We start from the raw sequence: 17,385 nt of genomic DNA on the forward strand, positions 1-17,385 counted from the left end.
CCAGGACACAGGTGTACACAGCAAGCACTCAGCCTGGCCCTCAGGTTCTCCTGCACTCAGATGGCCTGGGCATTGGGACCTGGGGACTGGCCCTGCCCTGGGTGGTGCTGCAGGATCTGCGGGAGGCTGTGGCTGTGGCCACGCTGGCGTGCTGGCGGGAGAGATGCTCACTGATCCATAGGGCCAGTCCTGAGCTTTTCTCTCAGCCTTCTTTATATTCAAGAAATTCTGGGACTTGTAGTTCAAGTATGCACATTTTCCAAATGCTTTTCACTGGGTGTGTCTATTTTATGTACTCTTTGAATTTAATCGGTACTAAGTTTCTTTAAACTTGAAATGAAAATTCCCGTTCTATTTATTTAGTGCCTCCATGCACTTGCCCACTATTCTAGGTCTCTGGCTTCATGAAGTATACATTCTAATAACAGAGCCAGACAAACACATAAAAGTGAGGAAAAGAAGCAGACAACTACAAAATGTGATAAGTGCTACGGAGGAACCATACAAGGTACTAAAGCAGGGGACACTTGGTGCGATTTCATTTAGATATAGTGGGGGTATTTCATCCCTTTTGAGGAGGTAGAATTTAAGTTTGGGCCTAAAAGATAAGAAGGAGACAGACAGGAGACAATTTGGTAGAAGTGGAGGGGCAGAAATGCATCTCACACAGGTAGAATAGCACATGTGAAGGCCCTGGCAGGGTATCCTTTTGGGCACCCAAATATTTCCCATTTCCTGCCTTCACTTAGGACATAGAAAGCTGGAAAGGGAGTTGCTCCCACCCTAACAACAAGAAAAAGTCAGATAATCCACAAAATCATAACTTTTCTTGAACTTATTAGAGAGCTGAGGTTGAAGGGCAACTCACTGGGCTGAAATCTAAGAAAAGACAGCCACTTTCAGGGAGAGGCAGGGGCCCAGCACTGGCTTCCTTAGGATAGAGCATGGGAGGAAGATGAGACTATCATATACCTGATCAGAAGATTTTAGCTAAAATTCTTAACAAATTGCTGTGGCCAGTTGTAGGTGGGTGTGAGTGTATAGGACCCTTGAGCACCACAACTAAGAAAAATCCACACCTGTTCACAGGCTTTCTCCAGGACCTCTCCTGGTGCTCATGACAAAGATTTGGGACAGGGCAGGAGGCTGGGACTGTCTCCCTTGTGGAGCAGGCTTTGGGAAGAGGAGCAGCCATCACTGCAACAAAGGCACAGATCTCTGCCCACATCTGTCTCTTCATGGCACAAAAGCTCAAGTCACTGAAGGAAGGACAGCAAATCCTGTCATCCCCAGGGCACAGGTCAAGACCACTGCAAGCGGAGAAAGAAAACAGAATACAGCCCTCTACCTTGGGGGAAGAAGCAGAAAACCATCCTGAATTCATAACTGTTAAAAGTCTCCTATTGGGCTTCCCTGGTGACGCAGTGGTTGAGAGTCCGGCTGCCGATGCAGGGGACACGGGTTCGTGCCCCCGTCCGGGAAGATCCCACATGCCGTGGAGCGGCTGGGCCCGTGAGCCATGGACGCTGAGCCTGCGCGTCTGGAGCCTGTGCTCCGCAACGGGAGAGGCCACAACGAAAGTCTCCTATTGCTGAGGGAGGAACAGGGCCTGCCTACAATTGAGGCTGAGTGAGAACAACAATGAACACTACCACCTCCTCTCCAGACCAGCAATCATCGAGTCACAAGTAACAAGTAGGCTATGGAGAGGCAAGAACATTGAGAGAGAACACCCCTGAGGTGCACACTCACAAGGAAAGCCTCAAGCTGACAGTGGAACAGGAACATTGATGAAAACCCTCTGGTAACCCAGACCCCGCACTGAACACAAAGTAATGCTAGAACATTTGAATCCAGTGGTTACCCAAGGATGACTGTAACAATGCCACCCAAACTCAGCTCAACTCCTGACTATATTGACTCACACCCCCACCGCCCACCACACACACACCACACACTAAAGGCCTAGAAGAAGAGGTGGGCCCATTTTCAGGCATACATAGTACTCATTTAGTCTCTACCAGTCTATGCATAATGTCAAGTTTTCAATGGAAAATTAAAAGACACACAAGAAGAAGGATCTGCTGTCAAGAGACAAAGCAATCAAAAAACCCAAACTCATGGGACTTCCCTGGTGGTGCAGTGGTTAAGAATCCGCCTGCCAATGCAGGGGACACGGGTTCCAGCCCTGGTCTGGGAAGATCCCACATGCCGCGGAGCAGCTAAGCCCATGCGCTACAACTACTGAGCCTGCGCTCTAGAGCCCGCGAGCCACAACTACTGAGCCCACGTGCCACAACTACTGAAGCCTGTGCACCTAGAGCCTGTGCTCCGCAACAAGAGAAGCCACTGCAGTGAGAAGCCTGCGTACTGCAACAAAGAGTAGCCCCACATTCACCACAACTAGAGAAAGCCCGCATGCAGCAACAAAGACACAATGCAGCCAAAAATAAAATAATTAATTAAAAAAAAAAAAAGAAACCCAAACTCAGATATGAGCCACATGTTGAAACCATCAGATAGGAAGTTAAAAATAACTATGATTTATATATTAGTGACTTTAGTGGAAAAAGTAGACAAAATGCATGAACAGATGGTGAGTTTTAGCAGAGAGATAAAAACTATGAGAAATAATCAAACAGAGATGCTAAAAATAAGAAAAAATGTGGTGACAGATTGAAGAATGCTTTGACGGGCTTATCAGCAGATTGGACACAGCTGAAGAAAGAATCAGTGGAACTGAAGGTAGGTTGATAGAAATTAACCAAACTAAAATGCACAAGAAATCAGGTGACAGGTTTGGGTAAGAAATGCAGTTGAATTTAATAGCTAAGAAGCAGGTGGAGTTGCCTCATGAATGTCTGCAATGTTGCTCTCAGCTTGTGACCTGAGTCGTGGTCCTGTGCATGTCTGTGCCAGTGTCCACCCTTGGGATTAGCACTTACCCGGAGACTGGCGGCTTCTGCAGCCCTCACGGTCTTAGAGGCAGCACGGAGGAGCTGCTGTGCATTTTCCACCAGGAGCTCTTCAGAGGACTTGCTTCTTGCCAAGGAGGCCTTTACTCTTGGGAGTTGACAGGAGGAAAGCAGTTAACATTATACCAAGTAAGAGGCATAATCTCAGATAAACAGATACCAGATGGTTTTACAATGTGAGCCTCTTCCAGAAAGCTGGGATGCCTTTGTAGGGACTATTCAGAGAAAGAAAGTTCTTAAGGTATAATTTAACATTTTAACATAAAATTTATATTTTGATACTAAGAAAGTATGACTCATATAGAATCTATAAATTAACAAGAAGTATGTTTTTAAAAGATTTTTATTGAAGTATAGTTGATGCGCAATATTATATGTTACATGCGTACGATATACTGATTTACAGTATTTACTCCATTTATAGTTATTATAAAATATTGGTTATATTCCCCATGTTGCACAATATATCCTTGCAGCTCATTTTATACATGATAGTTTGTACCTCTTAATCCCCTACCTTTATATTGCCTCTCCCCACTACCCTCTCCCCACTGGTAACCATTATTTTGTTCTGTATATCCGTGAGTCTGCTAAGAAGTATTTTTAATGAAAATAACTGAAGAGAACTAGCAGAATAAATGCCAACATCCATACATAATGAAAGGGAACACGAAATTTTGTCTAGAATTGCATTCAGGACTTAAAGTAAAAGTTCTAATCAAAGATCAGACTGCTATTTCTAAATTGAATCACACACCTCAATGATACTTGCTTTAAACTGAGTGTAACTGAATTTAGTGAGACAAGTTGTTTTTCACCAATGAAAATGAAGATGCTATACATAAAATAGATAAACAACAAGGACCTACTGTATAACACAGGGAACTGTGTTCAATATCTTGTGATAACCTATAGTGGAAAAGAATATGAAAAAGAATAGATAGATAGGACTTCCCTGGTGGCACAGTGGTTAAGAATCCGCCTGCCAATGCAGGGGACATACATTCAATCCCTGGTCTGGGAAGATCCCATATGCTGCAGAGCAGCTAAGCCTGTGCACCACAACTACTGAGCCTGTGCTGTAAGCCTGCGTGCCACAACTACTGAAGCCTGCACGCCTAGAGCCCATGCTCCGCAACAAGAGAAGCCACTGCAATGAGAAGCCTGCGCACCGCAACAAAGAGTAGCCCCCGCTCGTCGCAACTAGAGAAAGCCCGGGCGCAGCAACGAAGGCCCAAAGCAGCCAAAAATAAATAAGTTGATTTAAAAAAAAAAAAAAGAATAGATAGATTGATTGATTTAGATAAAACTGAATCACTTTGCTGTACACCTGAAACTAACACAACATTGTAAATCAACTATACTTCAATAAAAAAAAGAAAATGAAGATGCTGTGAAACTTAAGTGAGTAACTTTGGTAAAATCTCAGGACCTCCAGATCCTTTAGAGAACTGGGAACTTGATAAATGTACCTGTATTAATCAGGCCTTTTTATTTTCTGTGTTTCTGATGCACTTAGGGCCATCTGATGCTGGAAAGACTGCCCCTCCCAGGGTTAGCCAATCCTTAGAGTAAACCACTTGCCTGCAAGTGCACTTATACATGCAAACCAACCAATCCGAAGTTCACACCCCCAACCTTCTCCTTTATAGCGCTCTTATACTCTGGGCCACTATTCCCCTGCCCTAATTACCCCAGAGCCAGGTGCCAGACAGCTAGAGATAATCTCTATACTCCAGAGCCCAAATTCAAATTAACCAATTCTAAACCTGTTTAGCCTACTTCCCCTGACTTGTCCATTCCTTCCCACAAAAACACAGTAAAGGATTTGTCCATGCTTTCCCCTCACTCCTTCTGCTTTTTGACTGACCCTGGTGCTTCCCTATGTGGTCCTACCGACATGGCTCCTGTTTCTAAGGGTCCGTGAGGGATTGTCTTCCTTGTTTTCTTCCTTCTTCCTTGTCACATCCATGTTTGCATGTCCTACTATACCTGATTTAAACAAATCCGGAGTACCCTTACAACAATACCCATATTTGAAATGCTAAAATTAATTACAGTTCCTGTATTTTAAGTAGAAAAAATCTGGTAGCTAATCGTGAGATGATTTTGTGCCTGAAATATTATTTCCTAGAGAACAGTAACCAGGCTTTATGTTTAGTTTAAAAACAACTTATATACCCTGGTCTTGGCGATGTTATTTTTATGCCTCACGATAATTGATAATAGTCTTACCTACCAAGCTTTCCCATAATATATTTTCTAATAAACATTTGTTACTGATGAATATGCCACTGCAGGTATTCAGGGACTTGGGTGGAAATGAAACCATCCTATACTTCTCTTCCGGTGTTCTATATTATCAACGTGAAAACTGTTATATGGAGACAATGACCAAAAACTGCTCAACTCCAGCACAAGGCTTATGTTAAGATTAATTCATTGGGCACATTAAATGAATTAATCTTAACATAAGCCTTGTGCTGGCATAGTTTTTCTTAGGCAAATGACGTTTAAAATGCTTTCACTTTGCAATTAGTGTATTTTTAGAGATAACCAGCTTGTTTGTTAGATAGGATTCGTATAAAAACAAATAGAGAGCTAATGGTGAAAATGTAAACACGATTGTAAAGTAGAGATCAGTCATCTGTGCTTGTATATTAACCCTGAAGTGTTGTGAGCCCAGCAGCACCACTGGAGTCACTGTTATGAAGGGAGGAGGGACCGATGTTGAAGGAGAGCCTAAGTTCTGATGTATTTGATTCTTAATCCTTATGGGGACTTAAGGACTCCGTGCTTCCACTGTGGGGGGCACAGGGTCAATCCCTGGTCGGGGAACTAAGATCCCACCTGCCACGCAACGCCGCCAAAAAAATAGAAAAATATTAAAAAAAAAATCCTTATGGTTACTTTATCCTCACGCCTACTCAGGAACTAGTTTTCCATGTTAAATATTTTTTCTTTCTTAAGTATATTATCAGATATGTTTGTGATACAGGGAGAAATGACAGTAGCCTAAATGTGTTTTTTGTGCTCTGTAATTATACTCTATATTTTTAACATTTGATATTCCTCAAATAAATGTAGATTCTTGGAGGATAAAAAACATTAAAAGGAGTATACAAAAGAAGGAATTATATTCCCCCTTCCAAGCCCTCCCTTTGGGTCTGAGAAAGAAGACAGCAACTTCCCTTCAAAGCCATTTCCTACCTGGAGATGATGCGGAGCTGGCTGCTCATTGTCTGAATCTGCTCTACCATATACAGAAGCTCCTGGGAACATCTTTGGTCTACACAGTTCTTAGCAATGATGCGGATAAGTCTGGCGAAGTTTTGTCCGGAAGTCGCAATTTTCCTGGCAGAGGTAATGAGCTGTTCTTTGGTCTATACCAAAAGAAATGAAAGAGTTGGAAGTAGGTGAACAACGCCTCCGCAAGTTTTCCCTAAGAAATCGGTGGCAAATGGTAAACATCCCAAACTTGCTTGGTACAACTTATTTCAGCCCCGGAATGAACACATTGTAGCTTGGTCTAAAACTGTGATGTCCCGAACCTCCTCCAGAGGCTTCAAGACCAGACACTCCAGGTTAGCAAGAAGCTTATTCTCTTTAAAACCACAGAATGAGGTGGTCCAGGCCCATCTGTCCGTGAGGACTGCTGAAGGGAAGGTGGCCCAGCCTCCTGGTCTTGGGCTAGATTTTCTGCACAGGAGCTGTGGCCTGCAGTGGCTCAGAGAGAGTTTTCAGCAGCCCCGGGGCAGAGATAAGGCCCCTAAGAAGGGCCAGGTGTGAGGAACGTGCAGGTTGAAGGAGGTCTTGGCTTGACCAAAGGGTCAAAGGCCTATAGCCACATGTAGAGCTTCCCAGTTGGGAACTGATAATTAATGGGTTGGTGACAGAAGCCTTTTCCTAACCAGGTCTGAAAAGGCTTCAGAGAACAAGGAAAGGAGACCAGCCTGGCTTTTATTGTGGTCAGAGAATGGGGCCAGGGTGGGAGTTTCCACTCAACAGTCAGGGCTTGTGTGGTTTGAGCTTCCCACTAGCACCAAAGGAGACCATGCCTGGACCTTTTGGCTTGCCCAGATGTGGAGCACGAGGGGAAGAAGGAGGAGTGGGCGGGGCTTGAAAGCTGTCAGCAAACATTAAAAATGGAGTCAGACTCTTTATTGTACCTGCCCTGTTGAGGGGCCTCTAAATTCCATGAGGATGGACATTAACTTAAGGGACAGAACTTAATTTTGTCTGCCCCATTCTTTTCGTAATGGCCAGCCCTGGTGGGGAGCCACTTCTGGGTCCCTCTCCTGCATGTATCATGCTGTCTCAGCTTCTCCTGTAAGGAAGAAAACAATCCTGATAAACCTATGTTAGAGGCTTAGTTTATTAGAGGTATTTGCAGTTCCAGATAAGAAAGGACTGGGTACAGATGTGTCCAATGCCTAATTCAAGCAATTCCAAGCTCCACAGCAGACCAGTCCGAGAAACCTCCCTTTCAAATGGGACAGCCTTTTTGAAACACAGAACTCAAGCAGCCAGTCCTAAATTAGCCAAATCTGTGACAGGTCGTTTGACACTCTGTTGCTCCTTCTTTTCAAAAAACTGATGTTGCGGGCTTCCCTGGTGGTGCAGTGGTTGAGAGTCCGCCTGCTGATGCAGGGGACGTGGGTTCGTGCCCCGGTCCGGGAAGATCCCACGTGCCGCGGGGCGGCTGGGCCCGTGAGCCATGGCCGCTGAGCCTGCGCGTCCGGAGCCTGTGCTCCGCCGCGGGAGAGGCCACAATAGTGAGAGGCCCGCGTACCGCCAAAAAAAAAAACAACAAAAAAAACTGACGTTGCAACCCCAAACCAAGCCCCATCCCAAACATCCAAGGCAGCACACTTCTTTATGATGTCCCAGGAGAAGACATGAGTCCTCACACCCTCGAGAATTTGTTTTTGCTTTATGATATGCCACCCCAGTTAGCAAATGAGTCCTAAAATATGTACTTTACTTCTCTTTGGATAAGGCTTGGGTTTAGGCAAGCTCTGCATCTGTCAGCTCCCTCCCTGTACCAAATGTGGGTTTGATGACCTGATTTCAGAATTACTGGTCTTTAGGATAAGAATGAAAAGGAATACTAAAGAAATAGGAGAGAGGAGGGTGAGAGAACCCCTCTTTTTTCCTGCGGGTATTTTATTTTGTACACATTACTGCGACAGTTTCCCTGACCTAGATAATGACGTGAGGAATGGCTGTCGTTCTCTGCTGGCACACAGAGAGTGCTGATGAAGGTCGTGATGCTGGAAAGTCTTTAGTAAGAACATCTCCATGTGTGAAGGGGGAGGGCTCAACTGAGGAGGTCAAGCTGGAATATTCCAGAACTCATAACCTAGGTCTCAAAGGTGCCAGAGGAAACTCAAACCACATGAGAATAATCTTTTGTAGACCACTGCCAGGGAAGGAGATGCTTACCTTTTCTGCCTCTCCAAGGGAAACCTTCATCCAATCTCCCCATCTTCCTCCCTGCTTCCTCCAATTCTGGCCCCAGCCTCAGGGCTGAAGAGTTGCTAATACGGTTGACTCAAGATTACTGCTCTGCCCCCATGCCTGTGCTGCCTGTTACCCCCCCAACCAGCCATTTTAAACTCTTCTCTCTGTTTTACTCAAGAGTACCAGGGACTTTGGTTGTTAAAATCTGATTGGTATTAAGGTCGAGATTTGGAGGATTCGGGGGTAAATTCTGCACAGTCACTCCATTTTACCAGGCACTAGCCTCACTGTTAAAAATCACCATTTGCTTTTCCTTTTGTCATTTCCCTTTAGCGCACATTTCCCCAGGGAACTGCACGGGCTGGAGGATTTGCATATTCCTGGGCCCTCAGCCACATGGCCCCATCAGCACCCAAGTCCTATATAAATTAGAATATCTGAGATGTTTGGAAGGAAAATGGAAGTCAGCAAGAAGTGGTAACTGCTCCCACTTTTAACCTAATGACCTTGGGGTAACTGTTCCAGTGAGAAACTAACTGAAGTGGACATGGGTTGGGAGAAAGAAGAGGCCAATGAAAGGTCTGAGTATTGGGTGTGGTAGGGCCGCTGGGCAGGGCTTTGCAGTCACCTCGTCTGGAGGTGCCCTGACATCCAGCCTTCTCTCCGGGCCCCGCTCCTCTACCATGTGTGGCCCAGCCACGGGTTTGGGGGCCATGAGTACCCAGCAGGCCTACGCTAGAAGACATTTTCTAAATGGCTCTTGGTGCCATTCGATCTCTTCCTCTGGTCCCCACACTCAGTAAATGGACTTCTTTTCTTTTTTTTCAGTGTTGATGTGTGTGTGGATGGTAAATGATGCTTAACTGCATTGAATCAAGGAGATGGCTAAAGAGAATCAGGTGACCTGTGGTTGAAGTTGCCCCCCACCCCAAAGCCAGTGGAAAGTAGCCCCCATCCTGTCCAGGCTGTGCTGGCCCTGAATGGCCATCCTTCAGGAGCTTGCAGCCCTGTTACCTCTATTTTGGGGAATTTTTAAAGACGTAAATGGCTCCCTTCAGTTCATCCTCTGGGATAGGAATGGGTCTTGATTTTATGAAACTGCAGCTTCCGGTAAATTATCTTCCCCAATGGACTAAGACAAAGGCTTAGTAAGGAGCCCACAGGAGGAGGGAAGAGAAAAATGAAGTGAGCTCTATGATACGCCCAGATGGAGAGAGAAGACAGCACCGAAAAATGCTATGTGCCCGATGGCCCCTGCTCGTGGCCCCTCTGTCCTGGCTCCTGCGGGGCAGCAGCTGGGAGACCCGTTTCCCCCCGTGGTGCCCAATCCTCCCACCACCCACTGAAGGTCAAGTACCAAGATGCATCCTCTCCTCCTCAGACTCTGAGCCATCAGGAACACCTCCTTGGCCATCTCCTGGGTAACCTGGGTGATTCTGTTCGCACTGTTCACGCTGCCATCCTCTGGGAGAGGCAGGTCCACCTCAGTGTGCGGCCAGGCTGGACAGCCGGGGGAGCTGCCAGGGGCGCCGCTCTGCTGGTGCTGTAAGAAGAAGACAGGGTGGAACTGATGAAATTCAAGATGCTCAGATCTTTTAACTGCAGTGGGGATGTTAATGGCTTCTTCAGCATTTTTAAAAGAAGAGTGGGAATCAAGAGGGTTTCCTGATCCCCACATGACAGCAGCTCTTGACAATCTCCTCCAAATACCTAGGAAAAAAGTGAGAAGAGGAAACAATGAATCCCTATTGTTCTGTGCTCCTTTCACCCAGAATTTGCATAAACTGCAACCGGGCAGACTCAGATCCCCAGTATAGTTAAAATATCACATTTTCTTTCCTTTGGTGAATTTTCAGGGCTTACCTGGGAGAATCTCTAGCTCCTTGAAGAAATTTGGGAATCCTTGAATGTCCCTACTTTGGGACAGTTTCATATCAATTATTCCATGTGAAAGGACTTTACAGTTCTGGTATGAATAATTATTTTTCCCCCATTAACTTGCTTATTATTTTCTAGTGAGAAAAACAGCAGCTTCTGCCAACCAGAAGTGGGCGAGGCCATGTTATTCTTTTTTGGACCCTAAGTGGGGCCTCCCCTAAGCCTTTTCCAGACTCTGGAATTGAGACCAGGTGTACTGCCCTTGAAGGTAAACCCAGTAACAGTGTCAAGAGTGGCCTTGATCATCTCTCGGCCTCACGCACCAGATCCTGAGCTCCTGGGGGTAGGGCCTGTGACCTGGGTGTAGGTGGGAAGGAGAACATGGGTGGGAGGAACCTCTGGGCCTTCCTACACCCTGACTTCTGCCCCAAGACCCCAATGTAGCATACTAATGTCTCAGAAGGGTCATAACGTAGCTGTTGGAAAAGTATGAGTGTGATAGCAAATTCTATCTAAATTGGGAGATATATAAGTTCACGATCCTGTTCGGTCTGAGGCTATATATGTAGCAAATATTTCACCAGGAGAGGAATGGAAATCAAAAGGATAACTGCTCCAGGCATGTGTCCCTTCCACCCCCACCTTGTTGGCCACTTTGTCCAGTCTTTGTCGTGCTTCCCTCACTGCCGAGCACGCAGGAAGGGTGCTGCGCTAAAGATGTGGAATCAGGAGACCAATGATCCAAGGAAGGGGTTGGATGAATCACATCATATGGCTGTAGCTCTAGAGCTCAGGTGAGTGTTTAAGCGAGCGGTTGCCATGTGACAGACAAGGGGACGGGACGTATGTGAGTCTGGGACCAGGAGACCGTGGAGGCTGGGATCTAAGTGACCTACCTGCCCTGGGGTATGGGTGCTCCACGTCGTGGTGCTTGGCCCCAGGCTTGGCCCAGGAGCAAGCAGAGGCAACAGCTGCCAAGCATGTGGGGAAAGCACTGATCATTTGGGTTTGACTCAGAAGTTGTCCAGATGCCGAGAACAGCAACCAGCCAGGTGGGTGGCTGGAGGTGGCACAGGGCATCCATAGTGAAGGCTTAACTGCAGGCTGTTTTCCTCTCCAACCATAAAGTATTCACTTCCACATTGGGAGCACACCTGAGCACAGGTATGCGCCCCCCGGGCTCATAGCCACTTGCAAACCAAGTTCACTTCAGAGCTCTTATTGCCTGCAATGTCCTTCCTCTCTCCCCTGGCAAATACAAATCCCAAACTGCCTTTGAAGCTCAACTCAAGACCACCCTCCTCTCAGGAGACATCTATCTGCTTTATCCCTCCCATTACCATTTTGCCCCAAATTTGTACCCCTTCTGCCCTTCTAGGCTGTCTTTAGCATCCCAGCAAGCAATCTAAATCACTTACCATGCACCTGCGATGCCCCAGACACCGTGCTTGTCCTGAAGGATCTAAAGATGAGTAAGATGAAGTCCTTGAACTTCAGCGGCTGAGAGTTTAGACTGTGCTAGTACATATTGAGAAGTCATCTGGCTTTTTTTGTATTATGTCTGCAATTAAATAATCCCCCACCTTCTGAAAACTGTTTGTTGGCCTCGTTTTAGACAGGTTGGGATGCCCCCTGACTGCTGGGAGGGGCAAGTCGGATCCTTTTCTGGAGAAGGACCAACACACTGAGGGCCAGCAGGCTGCCCAGACGGGGCCCGGGATTACGTGACGTGAAGAGAAAGGTGAGAACTCAACTGAGACTTAAGACTCAACCGTAGTGACTAAAAACCAGGGTGAAAATGGCAAATATGGGATTTGGTGGGCCTTGAGCCAAGGCATAGGCAACTAGGAAATATTCTTTTCAACTCATGTCTCGTATTCAACTGTCAGGGACCTTCAACATCCAAAGCTAGCAGTGTCTCCAGGCTCTTCAGTAATGAAGGAGGCTAGGACTCTGCTGGAGAGCCCATAACTGGAATAAAGAATTTCCAGATTGTGACTTACAAGTGCCCCAAAGATGCACCTTCCCAAGGCCATGCCCTCCCTCAGGGGCTCACAGTTTGAGGTGCTGTTCTGGGCTGTGTGGAGGGTATCTCCACCCCCCAGGAGCCCCAGGGAGTGGGACAGTGGGGCAGACGCACACCACGGATGGTGATTCTCCCTTCTCCAATTACCCTCCCACCCGGGGGTAGCCCAGCAGGACCACTGTCCCCACTGTCCCCTTCTATGCACTGGAATTATGTGTATGAAGGAGAATGCTTCCCTGGGGTAGGAACCTTGGAATGTGAGGCCTTGCTCTCCACCCAGAGGAAAGCAGCCTGCAGCAGGAGAGGTGACACCCCTTCGTGGACAGGAGGGGTGATGGGGGCTGAATGAGCCTGCTGTTCTCACCATTCCAGGTGCCAGCTGACCTGGGCGGTCAGTTCTCTGAAATGCTCGTGTTGGGAGGTTTTGCTGAGAAGGGGACTGTGTCAGCTGAACTGAGAGAGAAACAGAATGTGTCGTCAGTGAAGTCAGCGGCATTAAGTATGTGTCAGAAAGACCCTGTGGAAAAACAGATCAGGGGGAGCTGGCAGGATGTCTGAACTCATGAGACCAGGAGCCACAGAGCAGGAGAGATGAGAAGACAGCGGGAGGCAGAGCAAAGAGGGCTTAGGCTGCAGGGGCAAGGGAACTGTGCCTGCCGGGCTCCCAGCGAATCTGGGAACAGGGCCTTTCTCATGGTAATGACATTTTAATGAGAAAGATGAAGTAAAGGGTAATGGGGTGTAGAAACACATTGTCTGGTCCACTTTATCTTGAGAGAAAGCCCAGGGAAAGGTTTGGGGGGGAGTCTGGGCAGCCAAGCATAAGGTCACGAAGGGGACAGATCAGGTTATGCACAAAACGCTGGGCTGAGCACATCTACCTGGGAACTTCTTGGGCGGTCACTGCCAACCTATTATATCTCCCACGGTTGATGTTAAGTAAATCAAATGTTTGGGCTCCACAATCCCTGACATTGTCTGGTGCCCCAGAAGGAAACAACTATACGTGGAAGGTGTTCAACAGACCCAGAAGCCTTCCGGTAGATCTTTCTTTTTGCCTACGAGGATTCAAGTTGGACTCCGGCCACTTGCAAACCAAAGAACCCCTGACTGGAGCAGGGAGGTAACATCGTGGAGGTCAAGGTGGCATGAAGTAGCCGGATCCACAGGAGGAGTGCTGTCAGTCACAGCAAGGGGAACCCCCTCCAGATGGGGCCATGGGAAAAACTTCATGGAAGTCAATCATTACAGGCCCTACCACAGGGCACTAATTATGTTCCAGGCAAGTGCAAGTATTTTCCATGGATGCTTTCATCAACCCTCTGCCAGGGAAGTATCAATGTTCCCATTTTCTAGACTAGGATCTTAAAGTCCAAAATAGCTAAGAAACTTCTCTGAGATCTCAGAACTTGGAAATGGTAGAGGCAGACACAGTGCAGGCAGTGTGGTTCCTGACCTTGGATTCTCAAAGGGTGCCCTGTGCTTCCTGCCAGATGTGAATTACACACGTGGGCACCAAGAGAGCTTTTTCTGGAACTTGACGGGGGGCTTTGGTGACCAGAAAGAAGATTGAGGTGGGGGAGAAGGAGAGATGCTGACTTTCCTACCATGCCCAGGTCTGCGACTGTCCCGGTGATGCCTGGATCAGGAGTGCGGGTCCCCACTGAGCTCCCTGCGGTGTCTCTTGGAGCAGCACCCTGAGAATCTACACTGCTGGCTTCAGCGGCTCCTGGTGCACCCTCCCCACGGCGGAGCTGGGGCTGGGTGGGGTCCTCCTCATCACTGGGCTTCAAGCACTGGGCCAGGAGTCTCCAAGCCTTGGTGTGACCACCTTTCCAGGCCTGGAGCTGGGCCACAGCATGGTGGGCCTTGGCTGCCCACTCCTGCTGAAGCCAGTCCTCTGGGCATTCTCGGAGCACAGGGACCCGCTGGGCTACCTCCTTGGTGAGGACGAGAATGCTCTCCAGAGCCATGAGAAGGTCTTCCTGGCAGGGCCCAGACTCCTGACCTCCAGCCACAATTCCCTGCACAGCTTGGATACCAGACACCATTCTTTCCAGAGAGCCTTCTGGCTGGGTCTGGGGGTCTTTGCAGACAGAGAGCCTTGGGCAGAAGGCACCTTGGAGGACACGTTCATAGTCTGCATTGATGCTGCTGAGGTGGCCAGTCAGGGCCTTGGCTTGAAGGGTGAGCTCCAAGCAGAGAAGTTCAAAGCGGGTGGACAGGCTGGGAGATGGTTTGGGGAAGGAGGCCAGGATCTGTGCCACATCCAGCAGAGCATCTGTGAGCACATGAACCTCCCTGCACAGAAAGGAGATCTCACTCTTTACCTGCTCATCCCCACACAGAAGAGAAGACAGCCTAGCAGCCTCTTGGAGCCTTTGAGAAACATCTGCTGCCTGAGCCAACCCTTCCTGCAGCCCCTGCTGGTCCTTCACAGCCTGTCGCAGGGGCAGCAGGAACAGGCCTTGTCTCCCGCTGAGCCTCTCCAGGCACTGGAGCAGGTCTTGGACAGCCACTGACCACAGAAGGCACCCATCCTCAATGCTCTCCTCCCACGACCTGGGGGCTTGGAAACCATCAGAGGCCAGAACTTTGTCCAAAAGCTGTTTGGCATGGGTCTCCGCCTCCTCCAATCTGCCTTGCACTTGTAAATGCGCTTCTGGGTGCCCCGCTGAGTCAGAATCCTTCTTACCCGAATCCATGGGTCCACTTTTGACTGCTAGTTGAACCATTGAGGCTAAGTTCTGCTGAAGCTCCATGAACACTGTCATGTTCTCTTGAAGATCAGCTGCTGGGTTGTTGCAAAACAGCTGTTGACACAGAGAATACCAGTCACCAGCTATGGCTACCAAACTTTGCCTGGTTTCCCTGGACTTCCCAGACAGTTGGAGAGCCACTTCCAGAAGCCTGTCAGTTCTAGCAGTTGTGCAATGTTCTATCTCCCTTGCTAGGTCAATAATAGAAGGTGCCAGTGATGGGATTTCTTGGAGTCCAGTCATCGTCTCTGACCCCGGTGGTCCCTCTCCAGCCAGGGCCTCCTGAGCTGCCTCCACAGCTGCATCCTGGTCCTGCAGGATGGTGTGAGCTGAGGTCACTCCCTGGTGGCTCAGGCTGTCTACAGCAAGCATGGGTTTGCTGATGGCAGAGGGTGGAGAGCCCACCTTCCGTAGACCGGTGTCAAAAATCAAGGGGCAAAAAAGACGATCCCTAGGTGGATAGGAGGCGCCCTGGTCGCTTTTCCTCAACCCAGGCTCCCTTTGGTGTTTCAGTGCAGGAGTTGTGCAATCCTGGAGGCTGGAGAGAATGAAATAAGGCTGTCTCTCAGCCATGTCAAACCTCTGGACTTGGTCCCGAAGGGGACTGAGGATATCTGGGTGGTTAGTTCCATCCAGCCCCTCTCGGATGCTCTGAGCTGAAGAGATCACATGTTTCGCCAAGGTTAATAGCGCATCTGTGTCCTGAGAGCCGTGCCCGCCTGAACAGTGCTCCCCAGCTGCACCCAGGACCCGGGAGGATTGCTCCAGCTGCTGGATCAAGACTCTCAGGCCATTCCGGAAAATAGGATCTCGATCTTGGTCCACATACCTGCTCATCACCTGCACTATGTGTGTCCCTCGACCCTGTAAATATGCCACAAGTGGAGCAAACTCTCTGGAATCTCCACACCTCAAAGCCCATGTAAAAAAGTCCAAGTGCTTGGTCATTTCCTGAATGGACACACTCAGGAACTCAGGAATATCGAGAACATCATCAAAACATGCTAATAAGCCTTCAGATGCCCTGGCCCACTCCTGAAGCAGGGCCTGCAGGGCAGCAGGGCTCCAGTCCAGACCAGAGCCTTGGGGGCTTTGTGAGAAAAGCTGTTGCACTCTGACCACAAGCCCCCAAAGGCCTGCCATGGTGGCCTCCATGTCTTTGCCAGTTTGCTGTCGTGGGCAGCAAACCAAGACCAAGTGAGCCACTCTGAGCATCCGGTTGGCCTGGTCATGGAAAGCAGCGAGGAGAAGCTGGAGGCTCTCAGGCAAGGCCTCGCCATCGCACCGGGAGGAGACTGAGAGAGTGGCCAAGGCGGCCCGGACCAGCCTTTGAAGAGGGCTTTGCGTGTCGGTGAACGTGTCCAGGATCTGGCGCAGCAGCCCGGTGCGGACCCCCTGGGAGAGGTCCTCAGTCGCGGCCCACAGCGCTGCGCACTCCTCCGCCGGCTCCTGGCTGTTGCCGCCCGTCCCCGGAGGCCCGTCAATCGGCTCCAGGCGCCGGACGCCGGCGCTCCGCAGCTCCAGCAGCCGGCGGCAACGGGCCACTAGGCGCAGGCGCTCGGGCGGCGGGGAGCAGGCGGCCAGGCGCATGCAGTGCCAGACCACGGCCGCCAGCGGCGCGTCCAGCCCGCCGCGCAGCCGCTCGGGTCCGGGCGCCGCCAGCAGCTCCCGCAGCTGCCGCAGGCTCCGAGGGAGCGCGCCGTGCGGGGCGCGGGCCGCTGGGGCGGCGCCGGGCTCCAGGCGCCCTAGGAGCTCGCCCAAGGTCTTCCTGGCCAGAGCGAAGACGTGGCGCCGGGAGGCGGCCAGCCGCGGGTCGCGGGGACGCCGGAGGTGGCCGCGGGCGGCCACAAGCAGCACGGGGACGCAGCCCCGCAGCAGGCGGCTGGCGCGGCCCAGGCGCTCCTCGGACCCGCGCGCAGTCAGGCCGCCCAGGCTCTGCAGCGCCACCGCCAGGTCGGCGAAGGGGCCGCGCAGCGAGGCCGCGTCGCCCGCCGCTTCCAGCGCGTCCAGGCAAGTCAGGCACCAGCCCGCCGCTCGCACCATCTTCCTCGCCGTCGCCGCGTCTTCCAGCAGCAGGACCTGTTTGGGCAATCGGGGGAAGAGAAGCTGGAAAATGCCTACACGTTTCTGGAGCCGAAGCGAGAGCAACGGCAGCTGCTTTACCCCCATTGTGCAAATAAAGACTAAAGAGAATCTCAGAGATAATAATAGTAATAATAATGATGACGATGTCACCTAAGAGTGACGTTTAAAGAAGACATTTGGCTTAACTGAAAATGTAAAC

The 17,385-nt window shown here is 49.6% G+C and overlaps 2 protein-coding genes across 3 annotated transcripts in view; one reads left to right on the forward strand and one right to left on the reverse strand.

Annotated features, from left to right (window-relative positions):
- ZC3H6 (zinc finger CCCH-type containing 6) overlaps nt 1-4,176 on the forward strand; it is an 80,267-nt gene extending 76,091 nt beyond the window's left edge. For both annotated transcript variants that reach the window (XM_022599041.2, XM_022599042.3), the window contains exon 12: nt 1-4,176. This exon is cut by the window's left edge and continues 25,976 nt beyond it. The gene's annotated coding sequence lies outside the window, so the exon portion shown is untranslated.
- LOC111187425 (uncharacterized) overlaps nt 1-17,385 on the reverse strand; it is a 33,267-nt gene that overhangs the window by 1,776 nt on the left and 14,106 nt on the right. The window contains exons 3-6 of the mRNA XM_022599094.3: nt 13,950-17,180; nt 9,796-9,981; nt 6,186-6,358; nt 2,946-3,063 (exon numbers count right to left, since the gene is read on the reverse strand). Coding sequence (XP_022454802.2) covers nt 2,946-3,063; nt 6,186-6,358; nt 9,796-9,981; nt 13,950-17,180 — 3,708 coding nt within the window. The remainder of the gene's footprint in view (nt 1-2,945; nt 3,064-6,185; nt 6,359-9,795; nt 9,982-13,949; nt 17,181-17,385) is intronic.

Source organism: Delphinapterus leucas, chromosome 13 (genome assembly GCF_059928025.1).
Source record: "Delphinapterus leucas isolate spDelLeu-1000000601 "Yukka" chromosome 13, BTC_Dleu_Yukka2, whole genome shotgun sequence".
Lineage (NCBI taxonomy): Eukaryota > Metazoa > Chordata > Mammalia > Artiodactyla > Monodontidae > Delphinapterus > Delphinapterus leucas.